The 11,577-nt window shown below is 36.5% G+C and overlaps 3 protein-coding genes across 3 annotated transcripts in view; 1 reads left to right on the top strand and 2 right to left on the bottom strand.

The window, feature by feature from the left end:
* The first annotated feature begins 1,605 nt into the window (after positions 1 to 1,605).
* On the top strand, positions 1,606 to 3,459 carry mrpl21 (mitochondrial ribosomal protein L21). Its single transcript, XM_033970117.2, has 2 exons — positions 1,606 to 1,937; positions 2,582 to 3,459. The coding sequence occupies exons 1-2, from the start codon at positions 1,629 to 1,631 to the stop codon at positions 2,876 to 2,878; spliced, it is 606 nt and encodes a 201-aa protein (XP_033826008.2). The 5' UTR covers positions 1,606 to 1,628; the 3' UTR covers positions 2,879 to 3,459.
* Positions 3,460 to 3,486: 27 nt separating this feature from the next.
* c1h6orf120 (chromosome 1 C6orf120 homolog) lies at positions 3,487 to 7,246 on the bottom strand. Its single transcript, XM_055223151.1, has 2 exons — positions 7,123 to 7,246; positions 3,487 to 5,082 (listed from the first exon to the last, which is right to left on the bottom strand). Exon 2 carries the CDS (start codon positions 5,038 to 5,040, stop codon positions 4,474 to 4,476), a length of 567 nt encoding a protein of 188 aa, XP_055079126.1. The 5' UTR covers positions 5,041 to 5,082; positions 7,123 to 7,246; the 3' UTR covers positions 3,487 to 4,473.
* A 726-nt stretch (positions 7,247 to 7,972) lies between these two features.
* Positions 7,973 to 11,577, bottom strand: part of npepps (aminopeptidase puromycin sensitive) — a 31,129-nt gene continuing 27,524 nt past the window's right edge. The window contains exons 18-23 of the mRNA XM_033970076.2: positions 11,447 to 11,503; positions 11,021 to 11,128; positions 10,282 to 10,437; positions 10,107 to 10,154; positions 9,604 to 9,747; positions 7,973 to 9,515 (exon numbers count right to left, since the gene is read on the bottom strand). Of these exons, the coding sequence (XP_033825967.1) occupies positions 9,483 to 9,515; positions 9,604 to 9,747; positions 10,107 to 10,154; positions 10,282 to 10,437; positions 11,021 to 11,128; positions 11,447 to 11,503 (546 nt within the window). The 3' untranslated portion in view covers positions 7,973 to 9,482. The remainder of the gene's footprint in view (positions 9,516 to 9,603; positions 9,748 to 10,106; positions 10,155 to 10,281; positions 10,438 to 11,020; positions 11,129 to 11,446; positions 11,504 to 11,577) is intronic.

Genomic DNA, 11,577 nt, shown 5'->3' with positions numbered 1-11,577 from the left:
GAGTTCAGGGGACGTCCGAGAATCAACTATGCACCAAAGTTATCTCATTACAAACACATGGGAAATAATTTAAGTGCTTTATATGGACAAAATACCACTGGTTATTTCAGGCAAATACATTGTTTTATAAGAATAAGGGCCATTTAACTTTATTATTGTAGTGGGTGTTCCCAAAGTGAATGGGCCACTCTTAAGTGACCCATTCACTTTGGGAATGGATCCTATTTGTTGTTGTTGTAGACAGCTGGTGAACTTTACCAAAAATGTTTCTATTTCAACTGGGTATGACATAAGACATAAACGCATAATAAATAGGCCTATATACAATAAAATATAGATGAAATTTTAGAAATATAGGCCGCAATCTATTTTCCCAACTGTGTTTGCACTGTGCATTGTGCCTCTGAGCAAGACACTTTTACTCCTTACAGTCTCCGTAGGTTATATAACAGGATCTGAGCTGGTGCTTAAGTTAACAGTGGAATTCCGCTAAAGTTATGGAGATGAACCACCTCATATTTTCCATTCCAATCCATCTCTCCATGTTTCACAAAGAATAGGCGATATATGGGTTAACTAAATTGTTTTTACACTTCATCAGAAAACACTAAGAAATATATCTGTCAGTCTTAGTTTTTAATTGGAGCAGAAGAGTTTCTTTAGTTCTATAATATTTCACCATAATGTAAAAAAAATAAAAATAAAATAAATTAAAAAAATGTTATGAGCTTCACCTATCTGAAAGACAACTAGTTGCTGCTGATGTGTCCACAAGTCTAAGCTCTTTTGAGCACTTACAATGACCTTTTTCATAGTTCAAAATTATTCACATGTAAAATATCCAACCCCTTGTCATTTGTTCATTGTGCAACTGTCAATAGGCTAAAATTAAATTAAGTTTAGGCAATGTCCCTCTCTATCATAAATATACCTCCCTATAGGCTACTAAATTACATATTTATTACAGACTATTGGATTCTATTTGTGATGATGTCACTCTCTCAGAGTCAGTTTCTTTATTGATTTCATTGCAAGAAACATCCAAAATTGAAAAACTGACAAATGTTGAATCTGATCATTTCTATCAGTGACAAAACCAAAATTTTGGATTTCAAAGGTGCATTATGTAACATTTTTCAAGAAGAGTATTATTTACCATTTTAGTGTCTACGCCGAGATGTTATTGCTTACTTGAAAAGTTACGAAGTATGACATTAAACTTACCTATCTCCATGGAGACAAGCAGGTGGTGCCACCAGGCTAAGTAAGATTCCGCTTCTATATTTCTGAACAATAAAATACGTGTAATTTAATAAACGCAAGTGATAATTTTAACGCAACATCTCATTGAAGATGGTCCCTCCGCCAGAAAAGTTACATAGTGCACCTTTAACAATATTTATTTCAGCTGCCTCTTGAAAGGAAGCAATAGATTTTTGTAGCTAAAGTAAATAGCTGCGTGGCCTAATTATTTGACCTTGAAATAAGATTTGCTCTTTTTGAGTGAAGTTGAATGGCCTTTCGCGTTGTTTCCAGCAGGTGGCGTGTGAATAAAACTTTAAAGCAGATTGTACAAATATCAGAAGAAGCAGTCTTTACGCATGCGCTGTGGTGGTGTCTCGTCAAAGATGGCGCTGAGCAGAGTGTGCCCAAGGCTCTGGAGGGCATGTAGTGCATCTTTCTCCCTTCACTCTTCTCTCCTCTCCTCCTCTGTTCGCCTCCAGAGCTCCGTCAGCAGCACACCAGCTCCCGCTCGGCCTCTTGTACCGAGGACCTCTCTCTCTGAGCCACCATGGGCCTCAGCTCCGAGCCCTGTGTCACTGGAGGAGGAGCGGGTACAGCACGCCGCAGTGGTGACCGCCGTGAACGACATCATCTCCGGACAAGACTTTGGAAGACTGTTCGCCGTGGTGCACTTCGCTGGCCGACAGTGGAAGGTCTGATTTTTGTTCTGATTTATACATTTTTCGTTGTGCAGTGTCTTGCTCAAGGACACAACTACAGTATGAACTGATCAGAGCTAGAGTCGAACCGCCAACCCAGACTAAGCACCATTACTTTACCCGCCTTAGTTTCTGTGACTTTGTTAAGAAGTCCAAATGATTGACTGGGTATGTGAATGGTTTCTTGCTGTAGGCCTAATCAGTGATGAGATTGCAATGAAAAAACAATCCACTAAGCCTATATAAAGATAAGTTTCCATCATTTAATTTCTGATATATTGTGTGCATCCCTACTCCCATTCTTACAGTTTAGATCAGTGGCTCTCAAACATTTCACAACAAGTACCACCAAAGAAAAGATTTGGCTTTCTGAGTCTCACCAGATCTAAATCAAGTATATAACAGGACTATTCCAGGTCTAAACTAGGGCTAAACCAGGTTTAAACGAGGACTACTTCATTTGCATTATTGTTCTAACAAGAAATTATCAAAAGGAGGACAAAAAGTGGATCAAATGAACCCTGAATTAGGCCTATCTACATAATGAAAGCTGTCCAAGTAGCACCAGTGATACCACAGTTTGAGAAACACTGATATAAATTAACTATGTTTAACAGCGCACATCTTCTTGGTGACAGGTGACAGACGAGGACCTCATTTTGGTGGAGAATCACATAGAGGCAGAGTGTGGAGATCGCATTAGGCTGGAGAAGGTGCTGATGGTGGGGGCTCAGGACTTCTCTCTGGTGGGGCGTCCCCTGCTGACGAAGGAGCTGGTCTGCGTCGAGGCCACGGTCATCGAGAAGACCGAGTCCAGACCCAAAGTCCACATGGTTTTCATCAGACGCAAAAGGTTTCAGAGGAAGAGGATCATAGTCCAACCACAAACTGTGCTTAGGATCAACAGCATCAGACTGGCCCCCGCGCTCACGTGAACTGGGTTAGAAATGTGATTTAACGAAAAAAAAAAAATGCTGTTTGTGATTAAGAGACTACTATCTTCTGCATTAGCCTCATCTGTGTTGACAGTAGGTTGGGTTCATGGACTAAAATTGGATCACAGATGGAGGGCATGGAGCTATTTCTGGGTTACAGATGACATCACACCATTTTATAGGCCAATCATATTTAATACAGATGGGGGCAGGAAACTAAGAATTTTGTTAAAATCCAGATTTCTGTTGTAATATTGTGAGTGCTAAGGTGTCGCCACTAATAGAAATGATTAGGATCAACATTTGTGAATTTATAATGTAATCAACAGGAAAATCTCTCCCCGTGTTTGGGTGGATTTCCTCCGAGCACTCCAGTTTCCCCCATCAACCCAAAACATGCACAATAGGTTAAAATCTTCCATCTAAGCTAGTTCTGACCAAGACTAGCTCGAGATCTGGAGATGGGTCCCCACGCCCACTGGTCATAATGGATTTTAACACCCCAGGGAACCTCAAGAAATACACACAAAAATATAACTTAATATTAATCAGTCTATACATTTTCTAAGATAAAGCTGTTGAGAAATAAAGAAAATACAAAAATACAGTTATTGAAAAAATGTTTTATTATCAAACTTTAAATTATGTGGCTGAAGTTCAAGGCACTGTTGAACATTTCTGATCTGAGAAAACCAACCTCAAACTGAACCACTAAATCCATCCTTGAAGTTCTACAGGTAAAGAACGGTATTTGACTTGAGACTCAAATGTCCAATTTAAACAGACAAAGACAAGTTCCAGTTAAGGTTTTGCAATTTTCTGTAATACTGTGGCTACAACAGGCTCAGGTAACCATCATGAGCTGTTTCCTGATTGAATTTTATTTTATGCTCACACCGAAGGACGATGAGCTTCCAATCTAGTTTTTTAATACTGAACTCTTTCAAAGTAACTATGGGCGGGGTACATGGGATTGGCAAGAACAGGACATAATTTATAGTAAATGGTGCAGTTAAGTTGACGACTACACAATTTAAATATCTGTGCTAAATCAAAGCAAAAATTTTAACTACGGCATCAAGGGTGAACAGCGTAACTCACCAGCCCCATCCTGCTCTTAACCACTTTTCTGCGCTAAATGTTAACATAAGAATATACTGTTTCAACCTGTCACGTATGAACTCTCATAAGAACCAGTGAGCTTTAGTTACCTCTAAACGACAATATATAAAGTACTAGAATTCTAACCAAAATGGCCTAGACTGTTATTTGTTAGTTTTCTTTTTAACCATATCATCCACCCAAAATGTAATTGGTTAATATTGTATAAGAGTTGTAAAGCATGTCTTAATGATGGTAAATGACTCTCTTTATTATAATAGTCATTTGAGTTCCACTAGAGACCAGTAGAACAGTTGGTCTAAAATGTGATGCAATACTGATTTATGTTAATCCAATTTCACTCAGAGGTAGTTTTTTCCTGCATCCTACGTTTGTTCCACCCCCAAAAAACAAAATTGGACTTACAAAGATGTAGTTAATTTTTTATGACAGATTTAGAAAAATAATTACAATTGCATCTCTATTTCCCAACTTCAAACTAGAATTTCCACAATTAACTTAAGAAGTCCTATGAGTATTGTCCAGAATATCGACTCCTCTTCTTGAAAATCGTCTGATGAAGTTGCGTGTGTTTTTTTCAGATTTTGTTCGTTTTCCAAGGTGCTATCTTCGAATGGATCTTGAGGCACTGTATCATCCAAAAACACCCTCATTTCAAACTCACTTTCTTGGTACGAGGGATGTCCGTAAATGCCAATTCCAACCGGTCTGGCAAAATCCCCAGGTACCACGACAATATCTTGCCCACATGTTGCCGATTGCAGCTTGTACGTGTCAAAACTTGGGCGAAGAGTTTTATCCGAAACGTAGAGGTCAGCATCCCCGCGAAGACTGCGCATGTGGAGAATAATTTTCCCATCATGGTTGAGACGAAGGTAGCTGTAGTTTCCGGCCCCGATTTGGCCTTGGACTACGTGGAGCAGGACCCATTCTTCAGGCACCGTTTCCTGGTCATCAGATGAGCTGAGGAAGGAGAGAGAGAGGGGCAGAGAGAGGAGGAGGAGGAAGAGGATGGCCACAGGGCACTGAGCCGGCATCATGGTGAATGCATGGGAATTGTGTAGAGTTGGACCATAGCGCACCTGTGAGAAGAGAAAGAAGAGTGATTCTTTCCAGAACAATATTGAAAAAGTTTTATATTTCCTGTAACTAGGCACTTGAGCTAGAACATCTCCATATAGACAAGAATTTGCAAACCCTCAGCCAGGAATGGCACCAGAGTGCACCTTTAACTGAATGTAATCTTCGATGATAAATCCACATCCAGGCCTTAGTTACCATAAAATTTGTGTATGCAAAAAAGGGAAGAAGTTGCAAGTGATATGTGCTCTGGAAACAGACTAAACAAACATGTAACATTACTGAAGCAAGCACACATGAAAACATGTCGGGGGTTTTTTTAACAGGTGACAGACTCCAATTATATTGAAGAGATGGGATTTGTTATTTTATCATTACTGTTTTAGAACAGCTTTATTGACAATTCTGGGTTTCAGAATGATGAAAAGTTACAACTGTAGACAATTATTTCAAAACAAAGTATATCTTCTGGATAGTCAACTGTCCTCAAAATGGCACCATCTAACAGGAAGCTGAAACCCATGAATATAAGACCATAGCTTCTCAAGTAGGAAAGGGATTTTAAATATGCAATATACATATCTACCAATATCCACTGGTAAAATAATTGTTGCTTGATGGAAAAAAAATTTTTTTTCCCTTAATTTGGTTATATATACATTTTAAAACTTACAATATGAATAACTGCTACTATGACTAGTAAAATAATTGGCAGCTGTAGCTGTAGCTTGCATACACCAAATGTCAACACCCATCCTACCCACAAACTTTATTTACTTTTAGAACAGGAAACCACTACAACACAAATACTTAGTACACAGAGCAGACGGGTTAGTTCACTCAAATGTTGAAACAGGAGCCTCTATTCTCAAAAGATCATTCATCTTTGTTCCCTGGAACAAAAATATCAGAAACTGAAGAAATGACTCAATATATGAAAGAACTACATAACTGCATAAGTGGGGCTCACTCTTGTTTGGTCCTGGCTTGAGCCAAGTTTTAGATCCCAATTTGAATATGGTGTGTGTGAACAAGGCCTAAAATAACCTACAGTCACAGTTGAATAACATATATAATTTTCACATTATCATTTAGAGTTTTGTAAAACACTGACTATGCTGATTTGTGATTGACAAGTTAAATTATGGGAAATCGGAGAATTCAATTTGATCTATCCAGGGACCATGTACAAATTCATTAATGTTACAAAAGAAAAGATGATTTGCATCAGATTTAGCTACTGCTACTTTCTATCTGCAGTCCTTGGGCAGGTGAACACATTAAATTATAAGACTCAGTTCATCATTACCATTAGCAAGACAGGATTAACATTAGCAGTTAAATACAATAAGATATTCCAATGTCCAATACATGATGTTTCCTACTATCCATACCTATATATATATATTGTTAATCCCACAATAGAATCATATGATAGTTTGCAAGGTTGAAATGTTTGTTGTCTACTGTATTGTAGACGTGTTTCCATTTCAGAACAGCCAAATAGCAGACAGCAGCAGGCAGTAAATAACATGACAAAAAATTATCCTTGGGTTAAAAATAAAACTCACTGAACTTTGACCGAGACATACGCCATACTAATCCTTTTACACAAACCTGAAGCATGCACACTCAAAATAGCACAAAATTATACAAGACAAGAGATTTAAGAATGTTAATTTTGTAAAGTTATGTCAAGAAATGGAACAGGGTTAATAACGAAACCTACAAACCAAAACCCAAATTAAAACTTCTCCATGCTTTACAACAAAATAGGGTAATTTATCAAAAAGATTCTTCAAATTATTTTGTTAAAAGGTTATATCCTCCTATCAACCAACACGTTAATACTACTTGAAACAAATCACACACATTTATCCAAAATGAAGTTAGCAAAGTATTTAGGTTAACTAGCAATTAGCTAAGCGAAGCTAAGTCTGAGATATTAGCTTGTTCCGACACAGCCAAATTAACCAGTATTTGCGTAAAAGTGTAATATTATTGTAGTTAAACATATATTATTGAATGCAGGCAATACATACATAATAAAAGGTTGTAAATCGGTGGTTTTGGGAGACTTATGGAGCTGTCATTTGCAGATTTTCTTGAACAACCTGCTGCTGCCGTTTCTTCTGTCGTGTTTATATGCAGCTCACAGGAAACGGGGCCTAACTGGCGCCGCCCACTGACCCGGACTGAGAATCACACTCTGCTTTTGTTTCACCTGCCTGTAAAATGTAAATGCAAAATGATTTTCTTTTTCTTCATACCATGATAAATGTATGTGTTGCTTTTCATTTAATTATACAATCTGATTATTTTATTTTTTTATTTTTAATGACTAGCTGGTAGAGAATATTTTAAACAAATGTATACAAATTCTTCTGTTTTGACTGTTTTACTGCTCTGAATTGTCAATACCCTTTCTCACAAATATGTTTATAGACCAACTACTGATTAAACATTAACTTGTGTATTAATAATTAAAGTTAATATTTGAAAAAAGTCAAACTAGATTCCAAAAATAATTTAAAGGCACATTACATAAGTATTTAGCTAGAGGGCTTGAAAGTTTTGTTTCCCTATGGAGGTGTTTTGTTTGGAATGTTTCAAAATGGCATAAAACATCACAATCTCCACGTAGACAGGTAGGTGACTCCACTAAAAAACAACTGTTATTGAATAAATGAAAAAAAGAAGAGTTTATACATTCCAAGCAAATCCATTTTCTTAAGAAAAGCAAGTAATGAGGCATCCACCAGAAAACCTACATAGTCTAACTTATCATAATTAAAGGTGCACTATGTATTTTAGCCCTAATACTAGTTGGGTCCAACAGTATGAAGAAATTTAAATTTAAATAAGTAGTCGTTATAAAACAAGACAAATACATTTTATAATTCATTTTCACTTTAATGAACACCAACTGTTTAAACAAAAGAAAAAGAAACAAACAAATTGACAAATGATCTGGGAAGTCTCATTGTCAGGCTTAAGTTTCAAACCTCACATTTAAAATCTTATAAACTATATTTTCAACAAGTCTGCATATTTCATCACATCAGATACAACTTATTATTTATTCACCATTTTTTTTATATAATGATCACAACCAGTCGACCAATTTAAGGCTTGAAGTTCATCTTGTTTGTAGCCGATGTTAAGGCCCCAAAAGATGTGTAGTGTTTTTCTTACAAGTAAATAGGATTTGTGTAAATAAATCACTGCATTTTTCTTGTAAAAACATTTTTCATTTAGGGAAGCTGATATTTCTGATTCGAACTATACAATTCCAGGTGATTGGGAAAGGAGATGGTTTTAGTCTTGAAGGAACACTGTCCGCAAAAAGAAAAGTTTGCATTTTACAGTTCGTTGTAGTACCATGCTAGCGCCGCCATCCAAGTGCTAACCTTTGATTATTAGCAATATAGAAGTCACAAATATGTTCTTGGTATAAGGCCCATTCTGCACAATCACAGCAGATGTTAAAATACTTGATATAAAAGTGTTTAATGAAGAAATTGTATTGTAATATCCAGTTTTAGGATCTAATGAGCAAGTGGAGTGAATGAATAGTTGTAAGGCAAAAATCAATAAATTAGTGGTTATAAAATAGAGTAGTTTATTCAAGTAGCTGCGATAGAGTCCACGTCTCACAACTTCAGTTTGGTAGAATATTGAGAAACAGATAAATAAATGACTTGTTGAACTTCGATATTATTCCAATTGATAAAAGTGATTGTATATATATATTTATGAGTCTTGAAAGTAAACTAATCGACTAAGCTGTATAGTAGGGCTGTTAAGGATTGTTAGTTGTGGACAATTTCACTTATTCAACTTGTTAAACGGTTACTTCTATTGAAACTGATACTTATATTATTTAATTTTCCTTATGCTTTTTAATGAACTCAATAACCAGATCAAGGTAAAATGTAGTCTGAAGACCATCTGGTAGAAAATATTTACAATTTATAAAGGTAATTTTTTTCATCAAAATCATGTACATTCTTCTTGTGCCATTTTGATTTTATAATGGCACCGTCATTTCGATTAAAAAAAAAACTTTTCTAGTATTAGGCCTGTTAGTTTTATATATATAGTTCAGATTGTAATAAGGCTATTGGTTAATTAGCTGAGGATCACTTTGTTTGTTACAATTGATTTATAATTAGTATTTGGAGTCCTCATGTCCCAGGGGTTTCCCATTTAAGAATATAATACTGTAAATTAATTAAATGATGCATATGAGGCAGAAAGTAGTTATATTAAGAAGTTGTTTTTGCTGTCAGAGGGCAGAAGGGAGCACTCCAAACTACAATCCCAGTTCACTGTCATGCCACTTCTGTAAAAAGTGTAGTCTCTGTGTTTGCGGCGCTTGGATTCTTGGCTTGTTTCAGTCTTAAAGCAACGCTGTGGCCCTGGGTTCTTGCTCCTAAAATGGGGCAGCAGCAGAAGCGTTAGGTCCAGGCTGTAGGAAACGAGGAAGAAAAAGGAAGGAAGAAGGAGGATTTGGATCAGACCGAAGGAGCAGACTTTCTCTGCAGTAGATACTGGTGGATGTCGTCCGCGTCACGTTTGAGCCACGCAGCATTCAGGAGGATGTTTTCACAGCACTGCTCAACAGTACGCTCGGCCGAGGGAGCGGGATGCGACTCGAAGAAACTCTGAAGAAATAGAAATCAGTTTATTAGAGATTTAAAATTAAAAACATATTTCCAGTTCATGCAGTACAATCAACAAGTGCTTGGTGATATGACAAAGCATTTATCATTTTGATATATCACAATTTTTGATAACATTTTATTTAGTCACATAAGTCACATAATATCTTTGAATTCTAATTGGAATGAAGAGGTGTTGGTATTGTTTTTTGTTTACCAGGGTTGAATCAAATGCCACTTGATGGATAATATATAAAAGCAAATATATTTCCATCAAAAAATATTGTTCTAACCTGGTGTTAAAATAGCAGGGAGGGGTTAAAAGGGTGGAAGTGACAACAGAAAAAACAACTTATATTTACCTTCACTTCAGTAGCCATTTTATCGATTGCAAACCCATCAACTGTAAGCTGGAAGAGGATAATTCAATTAAGAACATTAAAATTACCAAAACAAAGGCAAATACACAGTTTATTCAAATAAATAACATCAAAATCAGTATGAATCCCTGTCCACATTTACTTTTATTATTCATACCTTGATGAGTCGCGATATGAGGAAGCCTCCTTGGTAGCGGTTGTACAGTTCTTCCCAGTTGTCCTTCACAAACTTCCAGGCAGCTTTCCGTCCCTGTTTACTGCTCCCGGCCACTCCCCCAATCACCGACACCGTGTCCTGGGGGCGCACCTCCTCCTGAAGGCAAAAACAGTAGTGTTAGGGCAGTGTGACTGAATCTCAGTTACAATTCAATTAATTATATCTAATCATGACCAGCTTGGAACTTTTAATCAAGAGTTCTACAGCCAAACTGTCAGTATGTGTTTTTTATTGTTTGTGATAAATGGCAATGCATTGCCATTGCCATCAATGAATTGTCATTGATCAGTAAAAAAGCCGAATTGCCCATCTTTAGCATCTATTAAAAACTATTATCAGACCATTTTGGAAAAACGGTCAGAATAAAGTCATGAGCCAATTCATGAGTTTTAGAACGATGAAAAATCAGGACCATTGATATCGCAATTAACAATTTAAAACAAAATCTTGATCTTGGGAAAGTCCTTGAATAATGTTGCACCTTAATGCTGAACAAGTTCCTAGTTTGTAAATTTTGATCATCGACAATGGCAATAAAAGTTATTCTCATAACAAGAAGCTGAAACCCATGAATATTGTAGCCATGCTGTGATCAACTGTACCTTAATCTTATATTGTTTTAAATCTTCTGTTAATTCCCTGTACGACCAATGCAATCAAAAGTCTATTTAGGGCATACCGAGAGGGCAAAGGTCAGCACTTTCTGGATCAGGTCTGGGGCAGAGATGGCTCCTAAAACTCTCTCAATCCGGTTCTTCTCCTCCTGCATGTCGGCCTGTTTGTGCAGCTGAAGAGACAGACATGATCACGATATTATGTAAAATAATATTGAAACTTTGCTTCTGAATTTTTATTTTATTTTTTACACATGACTACACATGATCACTACAACTTTAACAAAATAAAGCCAAAATCTCAGATGTTTGCAACATTGTTCTGTTTGATTACGTATTACTTTATTTACTGTGTATAAATATATTTTATTTTTAGTATGATACTGACATTCAATTTTAGTTTAACTTTTTTTCTGCTGGCTGTCTGCATGTCTGTAACAAAAAGATTTTGCCCTCTTGGCAATAAATAAAAGCAATTCTGACTGTTTTACCTTTAACATTGTCTCCAATGTGGCACTATCTCCATGTTTCAGCACAGTTAAATACACCTGAAGGTAAACACAAAGGCTTAGAGTTTTTAACTTGGATAATATTGCTGTATGGTTAATATATATTAGATATA

The sequence above is a fragment of the Periophthalmus magnuspinnatus genome, chromosome 1, assembly GCF_009829125.3.
Source record: "Periophthalmus magnuspinnatus isolate fPerMag1 chromosome 1, fPerMag1.2.pri, whole genome shotgun sequence".
NCBI classification, from domain to species: Eukaryota; Metazoa; Chordata; class Actinopteri; order Gobiiformes; family Gobiidae; genus Periophthalmus; species Periophthalmus magnuspinnatus.
This window is presented reverse-complemented; position numbering and strand designations above follow the sequence as displayed.

Excerpts from the sequence above, each read along its gene's own strand:
- mrpl21 (XM_033970117.2), top strand. The coding sequence starts at position 1,629 with ATGGCGCTGAGCAGAGTGTGCCCAAGGCTCTGGAGGGCATGTAGTGCA. Across the intron at positions 1,938-2,581 it reads TCGCTGGCCGACAGTGGAAG|GTGACAGACGAGGACCTCAT; the intron begins GTCTGATTTTTG and ends TCTTGGTGACAG.
- c1h6orf120 (XM_055223151.1), bottom strand. The coding sequence starts at position 5,040 with ATGATGCCGGCTCAGTGCCCTGTGGCCATCCTCTTCCTCCTCCTCCTC.